Raw genomic sequence first — 18,549 nt, forward strand, 5'->3', positions numbered from 1 at the left:
ATCATTATGGAAGTCTTCTAATTAGAATGTGGATTCTTTAAACCACCAATATCATTCACCAACCATAAGGTCCAGGGGCCCAACAAAATCAAACTAGATACTAGGGCATGGGCACCTCTGGAATCAGCAGCAACATGTAAAAGGTAGGAATCTTGCTAGTCACTATTGATTTGCACTGTTTTTCAAAGAAACCACTTAAAGATGAAGTATTTTAGGTCCCATTCAGATTTCTCTAATAGGGAATTCACAGTCACACTTTTGGAGTTTTATTTGTTATTAAAAAATGAGCTAGGTCACAGGAGAGGAAAGAACTGTGTTGCTGCCCAAAAGGCTGCAACAAAACCAAGAACCCAACTCACCAGGAGTATCTATGATGTTGATATTGACATCTTTCCACATGGTATACGTGGCGGCTGACTGAATAGTGATTCCTCTTTGTCTCTCTAGTTCCATGGAATCCATGACAGCACCAACTCCATCTTTACCTTTCACCTAAACACAAGCAGAGCGATTCAGATTTCTCTGTCCCTGCCTTCCAAGAAGGGAAGACATCTTTACAGAAGGAACCAGAACACAGAGAAACTTAACTGTCAAACCACATCTCAGGAAATTTCAATTGAAAACTGATTCCAGTATTTGGCCTCTATTAACAGTAACCCTTTTTTTCACTGCTGTTGTCAGCAGCTGCTACCACTGAGCGTCACCTGGTCTTAAAAGCCACCCTGGCTCCCTCTGCCACGTTTCTTCTACCTGCCTTGTCAGTCTGTGAGCAGGTGTGCAGGGAACAGGTATTTCCCTTCTATGCTACTCGTGGACTTTGAGGGCTGGGTGGGAAGGATTCAGCTTCTAAAGTCTGTGATTTAACAAGATGGTCTTCATCTGAAGTAACACTTTTAAGTGGAAAGTTGAGTTACTGGATATGTTATGCCTTCAGGAGAGTTCCAAGATTTTCTAAAATAATTTTTTCCTGATAACTGTAATTTTTAACTAGTAGGCTAATACATCATCAGTTTAAACCCTTTCCCCACTTAACATTATAAACATCTCTCCAAAACATATGTAAACATTATTTTTATGGCTGCTTAGGGGTATATCGTATTGACTTAACATTCCTTTTTTTTTTTTAATTGGAGGAAAATTGCTCTACAATGTTGCATTTGTTTGTCATAGATCAACATGAATCAGTCATAATTGTACATACACCCACTCCCTCTGAAGCCTCCCTTCCCTTTCTCATCACACCCCCTGAGGTCACAGATCACCAGCCTGGGGTCCCTGGTTACACAGCAACTTTTCACCAGCTATGTATTTTGCACCTGGCAGGGCATATACGTCTATGCTACTTTCTCCATTCATCCCATTCTCTTCGTCCCCGACTGTGTCCACAAATCCATTCTCTACGTCTGCGTTGCCATTCCTTCCCTGCAAATAGGTTCATCAAAACCATTTTTCTAGATTCCATATATATACGTTAATATACAATATTTGCTTTTCTCTTTCTGACTTACTTCACTCTATGTAACAGATTCCATCTCACTAAAACATTCTTTTTTATGCCTGGGTAATATTCGTGTGTGTGTGTGTGTGTGTGTGTGTGTGTGTCTCTCTCTCTCTACTCATCTGTTGATAGACATATCAAGGTTGCTTCCAAGACCTAGCTGTTGTGTGTGTGTGTGTGTGTGTGTGTGTCTCTCTCTCTCTCTCTACTCATTTGTTGATAGACATATCAAGGTTGCTTCCAAGTCCTAGCTGTTGTAAATAGCACTGTGATGAACTCTAGGGTACACGTGTCTTTTTCAATTGTGGTTTTCCCAGATTTACCTAACATTCTTAAAAAAACAACCTACTCAGGATACCCAGAGTGATGGTTTTTAGAGAAACTCCTCAGAGCAACATTTCAAGCCAACCTGAGCTATCCACTTTGTGACTGATTAAATTTCCAGGGTTACCATCCTTTTAATCTTTCAGGATTGTGAAGTTTATTAAATCCTTACAAAACAATCAAAACCAAGGTCAAACTAATCTGAAGTCAACCATGAACCCCATACCTCATGCATTTTTGCGATTCTGCCAGTGTAGTAAAGCACTCGTTCTGTTAATGTAGTTTTCCCAGAATCAATGTGAGCTGAGATCCCGATATTTCGTATCTTTTCATTAGGAATCACCCCTGATGAACACCATCGGCAGATCTTCCAATTAGCCTGAAAACATAAGAGCTCAATTCAGTACACTTTTTATGAGATAACAGTGGACAATTAGAAAGGGCTGAATGGACATCTCTCCTCTAAGAAATCTCAATGAACACAAAACGGCATAGGAGATAGGCTGAAAGGGCAAAACAGTGAATGTCTCAACTGCCAACTCCTATAACCAAAGAAGACACTGCAAAGGAGAACAGGAAAAGCATACTCGTAAAAAAAAACAAAAAAAACAAAAAAAAAAACCTCAGAAAAAATACATTCAAATTAATTAAATATAAATGGACAGATATTTTTACTAAATGGCACAGGTTTTAAAACATACACTGGGGCTGATAAAATCAGAAAGACAGTTCCCAACAGCTGCTTTAATAGGAAATAGTGTTCACCCTAAATTTTACTTTGATTTTCCCCTGTTCCTTCTTACTATAGATTCACAGCTAGCAAGGATTTTTGAGGATTTTTAAGCTGTATGCGGAAGTGCCAATATGTTCAAGGTAGTGTACAAAAGGCTGCCAATTCCTTCTACCCTGAAACAATAACTTTTAAACAGCAACTACAACTTTATTTTACTCCAATGGTGATGGGGAATTCTGCATTTTTGCAATCAAGACATAATATAAATCTCTCCCTACAGGACTGCACATCCAAAATGCACTGCAGCCACTTCTAGATAAGGGGAAGTAGAAGATGTAAAATGGAATCTGGGTGATCAGCACTTAGTTGATTAAACTCCTGGGATATCAGCAAGCAAAGCAAAGTTCTGCATGACAGGAAAGGATCAACTCCTACCTAATGCAGGTCAGGAAGCAACAATCAGAACTGGACATGGAACAACAGACTGGTTCCAAATAGGAAAAGGAGTATGTCAAGGCTGTATATTGTCACCCTGCTTATTTAACTTATATGCAGAGTACATCATGAGAAACGCTGGGCTGGAGGAAGTACAAGCTGGAATCAAGATTGCCGGGAGAAACATCAATAACCTCAGATATACAGATGACACCATCCTTTTGGCAGAAAGTGAAGAGGAACTAAAAAGCCTCTTCATAAAAGTGAAAGAGGAGAGTGAAAAACTTGGCTTAAAGCTCAACATTCAGAAAACTAAGATCATGGCATCTGGTCCCATCAATTCATGGCAAATAGATGGGGAAACAGTGGAAACAGTGGCTGACTTTATTTTGGGGGGCTCCAAAATCACTGCAGATGGTGACTGCAGCCATGAAATTAAAAGACGCTTACTCCTTGGAAGGAAAGTTATGACCAACCTAGACAGCATATTAAAAAGCAGAGACATTACTTTGTCAACAAAATTCAAGGCTATGGTTTTTCCAGTAGTGAGGTATGGATGTGAGAGTTGGACTGTGAAGAAAGCTGAGCGCCGAAGAATTGATGCTTTTGAACTGTGGTGTTGGAGAAGACTCTTGAGAGTCCCTTGGACTGCAAGGAAATCCAACCAGTCTATCCTTAAGGAGATCAGTCCTGGGTGTTCATTGGAAGGACTGATGTTGAAGTTGAAACTCCAATACTTTGGCCACCTGATGTGAAGAGCTGACTCATTTGAAAAGACTCTGATGCTGGGAAAGATTGAGGGCAGGAGAAGAAGGGGATGACAAAGGATGAGATGGCTGGATAGCATCACCGACTCAATGGACATGAGTTTGGCTGGCTCCGAGAGTTGGTGATGTACAGGGAGGTGTGGCCTGCCGCAGTTCATGGGGTCGCGAAGAGTCAGACACGACTGAGGGACTGAACTGAATGCTAGTCCACTCTGCGACCTCTCCCCGCGTCCCGCAAAAGGCAGACAGAACACAGGAAAGGTACGGGGAAGGTAAGGCTACAAATCAAATAAACCAGGTCAGCTAAAAGAGATAGCACTCAGCCCAATGACACTCTGTACTGAAAAGAGCACTGGATAATGAGCCAGAAGCCCTGGGTTCGAGCCCTGAACACACTAATTTTTCAGTTGTCTTGATCTTCACTCCAGTTACCTCTTGTCTTTAAGGTATACCAAAAATACAAGGCTTAACCGGAGGCCGCCCAACCTCCCAGGGCACAGAGACGCTGCTCATTAATAACCAGCAGCTGTGCAGATACCCAAGGTGTGCAGACCGTAGTGCGGTCTCGCCCCGCCGGACTCCACTACCTGCTTCCCCTGCCAGCCCAGGGCTGCGGGGACCCGCGGGAGCGGCCCGCGGCCCACAGCCGCGGCGGCGGCAGCTCCCAGCAACCTCATGGCGAACGCAGCTCAGGACAGAAAGTCCCTCGATTCCGGCTCTGTCCAGCAACCAGCACTACTACTGGAAGCGGTCAAAGTCACGCCGGCAATCTGTGCCGAAGAGCACTTCCGGGGCGAAGGATACGAGGGAGGAGAGAAAAAAAGAGAGAGGGAGAAGCTTCCGGATCTCAGAGTAGAGCGGCGTCCTCCGCTGCCCGGATGCCCTCTACCGACTGGGAAGAGAAAGTGCAGGCGCTTTGCGTAGCTAATCAGGCTTTTTATGCATGCTGCCAGAAAGATGCAGCCTTTATTTGCTTTGCCTATATAGCAAAGTGGAAATATGTTTATAATAGTATTTAAAATTAAAATTCAAAGTTATTTATGCTACTACAAAATATGAAAAAATAATCTACAGGATATGATCTGTAAAAAACTTGGGAAAATAATAAAATATCTACAAGTGATTTTTCTCAAGACGTTCCATCGTTGTTCGATGTTAAACATTATGTGACGTCCATATAGAAGATAGCATCCTTGAAATTCCACTTCGATTTCTTGGAGGCATAGGAGCTAATGATCTTCCCCTTAAAACCTTCTTCCGCAGTCTTCCTTTCAACGGAAACGCCATTCCTCGAGTTGCCGGGACCAAAAAATGTCACTTTAAACCCTTCTTTGACTTTGCTGCTCTAGTCAGTCGGCATGTACTATGAGCACTACGTTAAAAAAAAATGGATCCAGAATCTGCACCTTCTCCCCACCTCTCAAAGCACTGCTATCTCTACGGACTTAACTGTCATAGCCTACCTGACCTTACTGCTTCTGCCCTGCAGCTGCTCGGTCTATTCCTTCACACGCACTAAAAGGGATCCTTTTAAGCGTGAGGGTGTCATGTTTCTGCTGAAAACACCCATTCAGTGAATCAGTCACTGTCATCTCTACTTTAGCGTAGGCTTGAAATTTTTTATAACTAATTTTTTAATCTGAAAGCTTTTCATTACCTTAAAAATTTAAATAACTAAATTAAAAAAACACAAAACCTTCAGAATAAGCACCTACAAAGCCTTGCTTGAGCAGCCACGCCAGCATAGCCCTACTTCGCTTGCTTTTTCCTCTCCGCCTCCTTGCTGACCCTCAGAACCAGAGCCAGCGCTCTCCTCCTGATACAGGCTTGGCTCTTTCCCTTTCTTCTCTGTTCAAATATCCTCTATCAATTAGCTGTTCCCTGACCAACTCTTCTAAAACAGCAAGCTCTTCCCTATGTTTGTGCACTGCTTCGTTTTCCTTCAGAGCTCTTCTTAGATCCTGACACACTTTACACAACTGTCTATTGTCTGACTCTCCCAATGAGGACTGCTCCAAAAGGACAGTGATTTGATTTTGTTAATTGCTGTACTCCTTGCTGTGCTCAATAAATACTTGTTAAATGAGTAAGTGCAAATAAATAGAAATCAGAGTAAATTACAAGAGACAGGAAAAATCATAGATTCAATGATGAATTTTGGACTTATTTTTTGTCTATCAACCATGTGTTAATTTGTAGTAAAGGACTGACTTTGATGAATAAATCCATTAATGTTGAATACACTTTTAAGCAAACTTTATTTGTAGGCTTTCAAAAATTGAGTCTTTATAAACCTTTGTATTTGTTTAAAATATACAAATTAACTAATAGTTATGTAAATGGTAATAAAATTAAGGTTTTAATTTTAAGATATAATTTAAGTAAAAAAGTGTGTTACTTTTGAAATTGCTTTTTGAAATTACCATTTTAACAAACTAAATTTCCTAGAGTAAAAATTCATACTCTCTGTGTGTATATTTATATTCATATTTTTCTGTAATTATTATACCAAGTATATTCTTAATTTTTTTTTATTAATCACCACTTTTAACCAAAGTAATAAACTTTTGTTTGTTCCACAGAAAGAACTGGAAGACAAAAACCAAAAACCGTCTAGCTAGGTTTCACACTTTATACTTAAGTTTTAAAATGGCAAAAAATACACATACATTTAAAGTAGTTGCACATAGAATAAAGATAAATTCAATGAAGGTCCTGATTCAGTGCAGTGAGGGTCTAGTCAAACCTCAGTAGATTCTAGAAAATATCCTAGCCTGACTAGCTGAATATTACCATCTTAGTCCATTCAGTCTGCTATAACAAAAGCACCATAGACTGGGTGACTTGTAAACAACTGAAATTTATTTCACACAGTTCTTCAGGGTGGGAAGCCTGAGATCAAGGCTCCAGGAGATTCAGTGACAGTGTGTGGAACTTCCTGGTTCATGGCAGCCAACTTCTCACTGTGTGCGCACAAGGCAGAAAGAACAGGTGAGCTGTCTAGGGTCTCGTTTGTTGTTTTTGTTGTTTAGTCGCTCAGTCATGTCTGACCCTTCACAACCCCATGGACTGTAGCCCACCAGGCTCCTCTGTCCATTGGATTTTCCCAGGTAAGAATACTGGAGTGGGAAATACTCCAGGAAAATACATTTCCTCCCCCAGGGGATCTTCCCAACCCAAGGATCAGACCCACATCTCATGCATTGGTAGGCAGATTCTTTACCGCCAAAACCACCAGGGAAACCCAGGGTCTCTTTTTTGTTGTTGTTGAGTTGCTAAGTCATGTCCCACTCTTTGCAATCCCATGGACTGTAGCATGCCAGTCCGTCCTCCACTATCTCCCAGAGTTTGATCAAATTCAAGTCTACAAAGTCGGTCTCCTTTACAAAGGCTTTAATTGTATTCAGGAGGGCTCCACCCTCATAACCTTACAAAGGCCCCACATCCAAATACCATCACGTTGCCATGAGCAAGTCACCATTTGCTACTAATGTGCTCCTGCCACTGCTTTGTGACAGTAATGGATAATGAAATCATAAACGTAAGTAATGGAGATCTATCACTGGGACTGAGTTACCAGGAAAATCGCTAAAGTAGCAAGGAACCTAAGTACTCAACTTGACCTTACTGTCAAGGCCACATTCACCAAATAGCTAATATCCTTACATTCCCCAAAGACACAGACTTCCAGGAAGATAAGTGGTTGTCAATAAAGAAAAAATAATATAAAAACTATAAGTATAGTTTCTATACTTGTTGACTTCAGAATGGGCTTCCATTGTGGTTCAACTGGTAAAGAATCTGCCTGCAATGCTGGAGACCTGGGCTCAATCCCTGGGTTGGGAAGATCCCCTGGAGAAGGGAAAGGCTACCCACTCCAGTATTCTGGCCTGGAGAATTCCATGGACTGTATAGTCCATGGTGTTGCAAAGAGCTGGACACAACTGAGTGACTTTCACTGACTTCAGAATTAGGATAAAAATAAATTCTGGAAAAAGTCAATTTCAGTAGTGTGTGAATGTAAAGAGTTGACATTTAATCTCTGGATGTCACATATTTTATAAATGGCCCCCTAAGAAGCATTGTAGGAGAAGGCAATGGCACCCCACTCCAGTACTCTCGCCTGGAAAATTCCATGGACGGAGGAGCCTGGTAGGCTGCAGTCCATGGCGTCGCAAAGAGTCGGACACGACTGGGCGACTTCACTTTCACTTTTCACTTTCATCCATTGGAGAAGGAACTGGCAACCCACTTCAGTATTCTTGCCTGGAGAATCCCAGGGACAGGGGAGCCTGGTGGGCTGCCATCTATGGGGTCGCACAGAGTCGGACATGACTGAAGCAACTTAGCAGTAGCAGGAAGCACTGTGGCAGAAGAGGAAATACATATTTAATTCAATTTTAACATGACTGCCAGTGAACAAATTGGGGTGAAAAATGTATCTATGAATTCTGTTATATGATGCATGGAAGTTATACTCTTATAACTACAATATTTATTCAAGTGTGTTTCATATTTGAATACAATGATTTGAGTTAACGATCAGTATAATAATTTAGGAGAATAACTACAGTGTCTACTGGATTTTGATCTATCCAGTGAATTTACACAAATGTATTATTTAAAACCAATGCCTTATGATAAGTTCCCAATGTGTAATAGTATGTTATTAGTATAATCATTATTCATAAGAGGAAAATTTTAACATCTTTAACTGATACATGCTCACTTTCCATTCTAAAAATGAGATGACACATTTGCATTTTATTTTAGTGACTAAAGGCATGAAACACGACTACTAATATTAACAGGGTATGATACAGAAAATTAGAAGAGTATAAGCACAATTACACAATTCTAATTCCAAAGTTTAAAAAGGAAGATATTAGGATTATAGAGTGTTAGTTGACTTTGTTCTTTTTTTCTCCCTTTGAAACAACAAAAACTTAAAGAGTTAAGATTTTATATTTTCATAAGCTTTATACTTAAATTTATATAAACAGATCAATGCTATAATTCTAGAACAAAAAATTCAAGAGCTGAATTTTTAAATAGTATAATTAAAAAGGGAACAGTTGAATTATTAAGTACCTTGCTCAAACACACACATCATCTGTCTAAAAAATTCTGAGACAATCAATCATTAAGGTTTGCAGAATACCAAATGCATTTTTCTAAATGTCACAAAGAGGCTGAGCAGAGTTTCTCCAAGGACAATCCAACTTTAGAATCTTAACCATGGAGATAAATTAAGCTGTCTGTGAGAAAGGAGAACAGAAATATGCTACCTTAAGATGTTAAAGAGAAACGTCAATGGAAAGTCTGATGAGTGTTAAAAATGTAATACAGAACAAAAAAAGAATACACTGTATAAAGAAATGATAAGAAGAAAATTCAGGTATATTAGCAATTTAAAATCTCTTCAAAAATGAACTATTTGCTTATTCTTTATGTCCTTTATCAAAAAAACAACTAACTTTTTATAAGAGTACTAGTATAGTTTTTGCTTTATTTTCAAAAATTCTTTAAGCTGGCTGGCTACATAAACACATTATAAAATTTGAGCTAAATAATTTTCACCTTTATTAACATCACTCTATTACAGTGTTGCTAAAAAACTGGGACTATTTTTGAGCAGTTTACTTATTTTAACTAATTTTATATGATAGAACAGTTGTACATTCAATCTTGAATATACAGGGGAAAACATAACCAATATAAAAATAATTATGAAAGCAAAATCAGCATGTGTTATGTTTTAAAGAGTGTTAGAGAACAGCTTGCACTGTTGAAGAGTCAAGTTTTATTCCTAAAGTAGGGACAATATAAAGCGATCACTTTTAAGAACATTCAGAAGAAAGTTGCTAAGAACAGTACTGATTTAATAACAAAAGATTGGTCTTATGTGTATTACCCAGCACCATTACTTTCTCTGTTAAAATAATCAAAACTAAAGAAATCAAATGCAATGCTATTTATTTTTTGTTGATTTTCACAGGTGATCCTTTGATGTTGAGTTTGTCCACAAAAACATTTGATCTTCTTCTATGTTCAATGGCTGGACTTTGATGATGTTTCTCCCTAAGAAATATACATATGAACATTAACATCATTTTTAAATGGTCATTAAAACATCAACACAAACTTGATAAAGGCCACTGTAATTTAAGGTGAGTTTTATCTTAAGAGTTCCGTAATAGCTTTGAAAAACATATGGCAGACAATTTCACTTAACATTTAAGAGAGCAACAGCTGCTTCCCTGAGACAGATTTAACTGTTTACCTTTGAACCATGCTGTCCAACATCATAGCCACTAGCCACATTATTTACATTTAAATTAATTAAAATAACATAGAATTTCAAAATTCAGTTCCTTGGTTGCATCACTGACATTTCAAGTGTGATTCAACAGCCACGTGGGGCTAGTGGCTACCATACTAGACAGTACAGATGTATAATGTTTTCATCACTGCAAAAAATCATTTCAGAAAGTTCAGCTGGACAGTGCTGGTTTACAGAAAATGCCACTGATAGGGTTATAGATTTATAAACCATCTATAAGGAGCATGCTTTTCTCTAGCTGGGACCTGAATCTCACAGGCAAACTTAGGTTTGATTATAGCACTGTTAGGTTTTTATCAATGAACTTTTCAAAGGGAGACAATTATGGTTTACAATTAATAGGGGAGCAAGTTTTCTATGGAAAACATTAGGGCTCTAAATTCCTAGACAAGTATTTTAAAATAAAAGATGTTAGCACACAAAATTCTGCACAAGGCTTCTGGTTTACTTGGTACCCACTTGTTGCTTGCTGGTTCTGGGCAGCCTTCCACCTTCTGCAGCGATCCTCCACTCTCTTATAGCCTAGAACAGATTTCTGTTTTGAGGCCTGGTGAGGCCTCTCTCTCTCTCTCTCTCTCTCTCTCTCTTAAGTCTAATGGCAACAGGAATTAGGTAGTGTTTTCAATTTTTCCCCAGAGAACCAAATTAAATTGCAACTCTAGAATATACACTAAATGTGTCCAAGTCTCATCTTTAAAGTTGGTTAAGGATATTTGTTTTTCACATCTATTCCAAAAGATAATTCCAAATGAGGCTAAAGTTTTTGAAAAATTCTTCCAGAATATCTAATACAGATATTGTAACATACTATTTAATACGTAAGTATCTAAAAATATGTTTGCCATTAAATGCTCAATTTTGATCTGTTAGGGAAGTTTTGTTCAGCCTTTTATACATACAGTCCCTCTCCCCTTACCATATCCCTAAATGCCAGTATCTTTACCTAGTACAACACCGGTTTCTTTACCTAGTACAAAATGTACAACTCCTCCTCTCTCCAGATGAGAATCTGTTGCATAAGAATAACTGCATTATAGTATATCACTTTTCCTTAGGAGGATTTTAGTGCTACTGTCTAAAGCATAATTTGCTAGTGAGTTACTAGTCATACAATCCTAAAATATTATTGGGTTTCAGGTACAAATTTAAATTTCTGTTGGAATACTCGGATGTAATTTAAAATTATTACATCTTTCACAAAACATTGATACAAATCACCTGGTCATAAATCAAAACTTCCTGATAACAGAGGTAAAATTACATAACTTTCCTTCTAATTTGTTTTTAAAAAACACAATTTAATTAGAAATAACTTTTACCTTCTTTTAAGTTCTCGGGATCCTGAATTCTCATGAGCAACACTTCGCATCCTAGAGTTATCTACATTGCGCCATTGTCCCCTTGGCTGGTACTTCAGAATCTCATTTTGCCACTCATCATCAAAAGCATGAGCATCACCTACATTAAATATCAAAATGAAAGGGTAAGTAGTAAGGTGTCAACTGTCAGTAACTGCTTTGCTCCCTACACGTTCCCTGGTGTTTCCATTGGCCTAACCTTAGAGATAGGAAACTGCTTCAAATATAAAGGTCTTTGACTCAGAGTGATACTTCCTTTTCTATTTGTTCCTCTCCTATTCCTGCTGGTAATTTGGTTATTGATGAGTTGTTTTTTCACAAACCTGCCTGGATATCATGTTGTTCTATTCCTGGACCCCATGACCCAGTGACACTGACTTACAGTCTTTCTTTTTTCCTGGGTCATCTCACAGTGATCCCACTTTTCCTCTGTACTTGGAGGACACTCCTCCTGGGACAAGCACTTCCTATTAATCTCACAATTTCACTACATAGTTTGGCCTTACAAGTTTCTGTTTCAGTTTCCTAAGATAGGTTACTCATCTGCCAATTTATGTTGCTATGAAGTAGGTAATCTAAATTCTATAATAACGATAAGTAAATGACAATACTTGTTCTTTCAGATTGCCTATACAACAATGTTACTTTGCCAAAATTTTCTTCAATATGTTAATTATTGTGAAGTATTCTGTATATATTTAAAATATGACCAAATTGCAAAGGTTAAAATTAAAGAAAGGTTAAGATGTTGTGGCTTTCATCTCACTGCATAAGAATAATTTTCTCCAATTCCAACCTGAAGAGAATTTCTTTCTCTAAAATAAAACAATAATTAAAACTCTTTACTATTATAAAACATTTTTACTTAAAATACTTTCTAAAAACAGGAAATGAATATAACTTAAAATCTATAATGAGAAGAGTTAGGACACTAGAAAGAATTGAAGGCATTAAAGAATGAGTAGGAAATATAGGAAGTGGAAGAGATGAGCTTGATCCATATATATTATCACTTTTAGGTAACCATTTAGAATGTTTTTGAAAAAGTAACATCATAGGTGGCTGTTCACAATTATAGTTGGGAATTAAAATAAGCACAATATAAACTATATAGATGGTAAAATACTAATTTTGAAAAAGAAAAGTATGTGTGTTTATATGTTTATATATACATAAAACTATTAGGAATATATATACTAACACATTAATACTAGTATTTTGGGTTGGAATTATGGATGATTTTATTTTCTTTCTTTGTACTTTTTTATGCTTTTCAAATATACTTCTTTGATAACCACAAATATATAAAAACTCATTTTTACTAATGACAGCTTTACTAAAAAATGAAAGATTCCATTTTCCAAGTATAAAACAAAAAATAAATGATACTCAACATTAAAAAATCACTATGAAAAAACAGATCTACTATTGAAACAATGAAACCACAATTTTATTACTATGTTGATGATGTCTTGCCTACATATACAATTCATAAACTGCCTGAAAGATCACATGAAATGTTTCTATTAAAAAAATTCTCACCAAGTGCTACTGGTACAGCTGCTATTTTAACTTCAAGAGGAAGAATGCCATTTTTTCTGATAACTTACATTCATTCATATTGATGAACTCTTGATTGACCTCTTCATCTCCAGTCTTGCTGTTCTTTGACTTTTTAATGACATGAGCTCGGTCATGGAGGTGATGGCCAACAGCCATCTTTTCTAGCCCACTGTCAGAGTCTCTTAGTGCCTTCCTGGTTTCCTTTATCTGTGAAAACGAAGAGTATAAAAATTACTTCTTATTTATATAAATATAGCATATAAACTCCTCAACCTACTTACCCATACAGGTAAGAAAATAAATATATTGCTCTAAAAATAATGGGTACTTAGTTCCACTACCAACTTGTACTAAAATTATGGTAATAATTCTCTGATATTTCCTGACCTGCTTAAAATTAAAATGTCTAGGACAAGCAGAACCAGTATAATTATTTAAAAAAAGAATACATGTAAGGGCAACTAATTATTCAGCAGTCATGATATGACTTAAAATATTGTTTTCATTTAAGTCACCCATTAGACAGGCAACCCCTAATTTTCTTTAGGATAAGTACTAACAAATAGAATAAATGGAAAAGTAGCAACTCATACCAAAATCTGTAGGAGTCAACTGTTTCAATCCCTACATGATACAAAGTTGGCAATTTCTAGGTGAGGATGAGGACATGCACTTCCTCCAGTCCAACAATAGCATTCCTAGCCCTTTCTGCACAAGGGGACAGCCATGAAGATGAATAAGTGAAAAATTATAAACACCTACGTAATCTATTATTAGAAAAGTAGATTTTAAAACTGTGGTATATTCATATTTTGGACATTATATAGAAGTTAAAATAAAGAAACCAGAGCTACACATATCAACTTGAACAAATCTCAGAAGCAATTACTGAGCAAAGTCTAATTGCAGAGCAAAGTCATGTGTGCTTGGAAACCATTTACACAAAGTTTAGAAACCTGTAAAATGATTCACTATATTGTATATGGAGCATACATAACTAATGAAATCATAAAAGCATGCATCAAAGTGGTAAGTTCCAGGTACAGGCATACCTCAGAGATAGTGCAGGATCCATTCTGGACCTCTGCAATGAAGGAAATAGTGCAATAAAATGTGTCACACGAATTTCTGGTTTTCCCGTGCATATAAAAGTAATGTTTATTCTATTCTGTTGTTATTAAGCTTGAAGTAGCATTATGTCTAAAAAAGAAATGTACACACCATAATATAAAAACACTTTATTGCTAAAAATTGCTAACTACGACCTGACAGCACAGGATTGCCACAAACCTTCAGTTTGCAAAAAATGCAACTTATCTGTGAAGTGCAATAAAGCAAAGACCAGTAAAATGAGGTATGCCTGTATAAGAAAGTGGTTCTCTTTGGGGAGGGAGAAAGGGAAAAGGGACCAAGGAGGGAGGAGCATATTGGAAATTTTAACTGCATTTTGCTTAAAAAGAGAACAAAAGACAACTTAGAGAAAAGCATTATGACTTCACTAAACTGGATTAAAGAAATATGGGGTATTTATATTATTCTTTATGTTCTGTCTGTACTCTTGAAATATTTTATGAGTTAGAATATTCATTTACTTCAAATATAAACTAACTGTAGACATTTATTTCATGAAACAAAGACTTTAGTGTCTACTTCCCTTGTCAACATGTAAAGGTAATAAACATCAATAGACATTAAAGATAAAAAAGCACCTGGGGGCACAAATGGAGGTAGGCGGGGGGACAAGTGAGCGAAAGTGAAAGTTGCTCCGTCGTGTCCGACTCTTTGCGACCCCATGGACTATATAGTCCATAGAATTCTCCAGGCCAGAATACTGGAGTGGGTAGCCTTTATATTATGGTGATTACATTGCTTTTTTAGACATAATGCTATTGCAAACTTAATAACAACAGAATAGAATAAACATATGCACGGGAAAACCAGAAATTCGTGTGACACATTTTATTGCAGTGCTCCCTTCATTGCAGAGGTCCAGAATGGCTCCTGCACCATCTCCCCCACTAGCAGTGGGGGAGACAGAGAATGCCTTAGGATAAAAAACTACCGTCAACTTTACTGCTTTTCACTCTGCTTTGTGTTTTCTTCCCTCTTCTCTTTTCCGCACCAGTACCAGGTCAAGTTTTAATAGCTAAAATTTGATATGGGTGATCTATCATTCCATAACTTTATAAAGTTCCAAGAAAGTACTTACTCCTCCTGGAGCCCTACGGGTTTGTGTTGAGGCCTGGAAAACCTTTGGCGGTTCATCTCCTACTTTGGAATAAGTCATCACGGAGGAGGAACTAAATGAATGTCCGTTTGGATCCATTGAAAGGTGACCCTGGAGATAAATATAAATTGTATATCCAGTGAGTTCAGTCAAATATGAAGACTAATGTCAGAAGATTCAAATAAGCAACAACACTAGCTGTAAGTTCTAGTAAAGATACTGTATATGGTTAGTATGATGTATCCAAATGGTACCCCCATGAAGGCCCTAACCTCCTTCCATTTTAGGTACCAATTCACACTCCTCTTGTAAGGAATAATGAATAACAAGTGATTCACTTTGAATTCCTCAAATCTTTGAGGTCAAAGACTTCAAGGCTTAAGTTTATAGATGTTATGCTTTGAAGCACATGATACTTTTATAGTCAGTGGTTAACTTTTGTGAGCAATTTTGCCAATGTTGAGCCAGTTAACCATATGCCAAGAAGTTTATACCTTCTGTGGATACCAATGCTACACTTCTCATGTCCAAGATTTGGACATTATGAGATGTCCTTAGATTTCAAACTGGATGACCAAAATAATATGGTTGGTCTTCATACTGAATCAAGTTATTATTTTGATTATGATTAATGTTTTGAGTAGAAAAGAAAGAATATTAGTACTAGTTTATAAGTATTCAGACTATATGACTCTAATCCAGTTTCTAAATATCATTCTTAAAATTTCTATTCTGAGTTATTTTTAAACATTAAAACTTAATAACTTAGATGCTATAATTTTTTTAAGTAGACAAGTTATATACATAATAAAAAATCTAAACTCATATAAAATGTTCATTACAACAGTGACCTTCAGCAGAATAAATATTTTTGAGGTTGAATTTTTTATTTTGAAATTTTAAGTGATGCTATTTATCAAACTTGTAGGTTATGAGATCATTTTGATAGGTTGTGACCAGGATTTTTAAAATATGAAATAAAATAGAAAATATCAATAGACATTGTAAACAGCATGATCCTTTTCTCATGAAACTTTCATTTCAGGTGTACAATATGTACAGTACACAAGTAGTGTCATGATTTAAGATATATTTTTTAGTTTCTGGGGACTATGGTTAGAAAATGGTTGAAAGCCACTATAATATAGGATACCAATAGTGGAAAACAACATTCTCATCCATCTTTTAGTACTTACAAAGTTTCTTTGTAATTCCTGCATACTGTTTCGCATATTTAACATCATTCGGTCCATTGCCTGAAAAGGGCTGACATCTGTATGCTACAGGACATTAGGAAGTATGTTATTAACTATAAATACAACACGAAAGAAGCAAATCCACCTTCCCCAAACAGCTGAATTTCTTTTTTTATCTTGACTTTGCTGTGGGATCTCATGCAGTGATCAACCAGGCAAAAATAATTTAAGGACTAAACAATGAAAGTGATTTGTTAAAGAACACTTTGAAGCATACACACAATCCTAGACAGCCAGCATATAAATGGTTAGGAAGCTGTAACACTATAAACACATGCATACATACATGTGTATATATCCGCATGAATATACATGCAAGAACAGGTAAATATACACATACATATCATTCAACTTGCTGAAAACATAATTTGGTTGCTATTTAAATACTGAGTGGTATATTCTGGGCTGGTACAGCTTTAGCATAGACTAGTCTTCAAATTTTTCCTTCTTATCTCTGTATATCCCACCAGGCAAATAAATAAAACCTGAGTGTAAGATAGCAGTGTCATCTCCAGCAGGACCACATGGCTCAGAGAAGCTGACTCTGGAGTAGCCAGCCCTCTTTCCATCGGCGTTAGTGTTAGTTGCTCAGTCGTGTTCAACTCTGGAACCCCGTGGACTATAGCCCACCAGGCTCCTCCATCCATGGGATTTCCCAGGCAAAAGTACTGGGGTGGGTTGCCATTTCCTTCTCCAGGGGATCCTCCCAACCCAGGGATCAAACCCGGGTCTTCCGCATTGCAGGCAGACTCTTTATTGAGCCACCAGGGAAGCCTTTCCATCAGAGTTGGTGCCAAGTGACGGAGGTTGAATCATTCCACTAACAGGTCTTGGAATTGCTGCCTATCACTGATTGCTCAGTAGGGCATCCCCTTGAAGCATGAGGTGTGCTCCTCTCCAAGAACAGTTAAGAATTCCTCTGGAACAGTGGTTTCTTAGCCAAGAGTGATTTTTACCCCAGAGGGACATTTTTAAATCATTACACTCATTTTTGTTTGTCACAACTGAGGAGGGCATATGACTGGCACCCAGTGACAGGGGCAAGGGATTCTGTTAAATATGCTACAAAGCACAAGAATGTAGGACAGCTCCCCACAACAAGTTATCTGGCCCAATATGAAAGTAGCATCATTGAGGCAGAGAAACACTGCTCAGAAAAATCTCCTATTGATTTTAGGTTTTATCACTGGAACGATCACCAGGAATCAAAAAGCGAAGCACATATTCTAGTGTGTCAGCCAAAGCATCGCCTACTGTTAGGAGTTTCTGGTTCCAGGGACTCCCTCGCTCAAGCAGGAGGAGTCTTTTGACTCCTACATGTAAGGCATTGTTAAGCAGTGCTGGTATTTCAGCCCTTCTGGAGATTCTTTTGCTTTGTACCCTATTCTGGGACTCAGTAAAGAATTATCAAAGGTCTGTTTACATCTCTGCCTTCTATTGGGTTTTTATTGCTAATGGCAACCCACTCTAGTAGTCTTTCCTGGAGAATTCTATCGACCGAGGCTACAGTCCATGGGATTGCAAAGAGTTGGACACAACTGAGTGACTAACATGTTCACATACCATAGGAAATAGAAAAATCAAATTCCTCTTTAGAATCTGCACTAACCATTGTGGGCTTCCCCTGTGGCTCAGTAACAAAGAAATCTGCCTGCAATGCCGGAGATCCAGGTTCGATCCCTGGGTCAGAAAGATCCCCTGGAGAATGGAATGCAACCTACTCCAGTATTCCCCTGGAGAATCCCATGGACAGAAGAGCCTGGTGGGCTACAGTCCACGTTACTGCAAAGAATTGGACACAACTGAGCGACTGTCACATCACTTCACTTCTAACCATAGTACAGAACAACAAAGACGCATTTAGGAAATATGATACATCTTTCCCTGATAACTCAGCTGACAAAGAACCCACCTGCAATGCAGGAGACCCCAGTTCAATTCCTGGGTTGGGAAGATCCCCTGGAGAAGGGAATGGCTACCCACTCCAGTATTCTGGCCTGGAGAATGCCATGGACTGTACAGTCCACAGGGTCACAAAGAGTCGG

At 37.8% G+C, this 18,549-nt stretch overlaps 2 protein-coding genes across 6 annotated transcripts in view; both read right to left on the bottom strand.

Annotated features, from left to right (window-relative positions):
- The window catches only part of GFM1 (G elongation factor mitochondrial 1), a 52,662-nt gene extending 48,105 nt beyond the window's left edge, over nt 1–4,557 (bottom strand). The window contains exons 1-3 of the mRNA XM_006079558.4: nt 4,345–4,557; nt 2,049–2,201; nt 360–492 (exon numbers count right to left, since the gene is read on the bottom strand). Of these exons, the coding sequence (XP_006079620.2) occupies nt 360–492; nt 2,049–2,201; nt 4,345–4,434 (376 nt within the window). The 5' untranslated portion in view covers nt 4,435–4,557. The remainder of the gene's footprint in view (nt 1–359; nt 493–2,048; nt 2,202–4,344) is intronic.
- Nucleotides 4,558–8,501: 3,944 nt separating this feature from the next.
- MLF1 (myeloid leukemia factor 1) overlaps nt 8,502–18,549 on the bottom strand; it is a 31,617-nt gene continuing 21,569 nt past the window's right edge. For 3 of the 5 annotated variants that reach the window (XM_006079555.4, XM_044945484.2, XM_006079556.4), the window contains 5 exons: nt 16,445–16,528; nt 15,231–15,359; nt 13,069–13,228; nt 11,420–11,558; nt 8,502–9,838 (listed from right to left, as the gene is read on the bottom strand). In XM_006079555.4, coding sequence (XP_006079617.2) covers nt 9,733–9,838; nt 11,420–11,558; nt 13,069–13,228; nt 15,231–15,359; nt 16,445–16,528 — 618 coding nt within the window. In that variant the 3' untranslated portion in view covers nt 8,502–9,732. Of the gene's footprint in view, nt 9,839–10,559; nt 10,623–11,419; nt 11,559–13,068; nt 13,229–15,230; nt 15,360–16,444; nt 16,529–18,549 lie in introns of all 5 variants that reach the window. The other 2 variants (XR_329438.4, XM_025289216.3) reach the window with 2 other exon arrangements.

Source organism: Bubalus bubalis, chromosome 1 (genome assembly GCF_019923935.1).
Source record: "Bubalus bubalis isolate 160015118507 breed Murrah chromosome 1, NDDB_SH_1, whole genome shotgun sequence".
Lineage (NCBI taxonomy): Eukaryota > Metazoa > Chordata > Mammalia > Artiodactyla > Bovidae > Bubalus > Bubalus bubalis.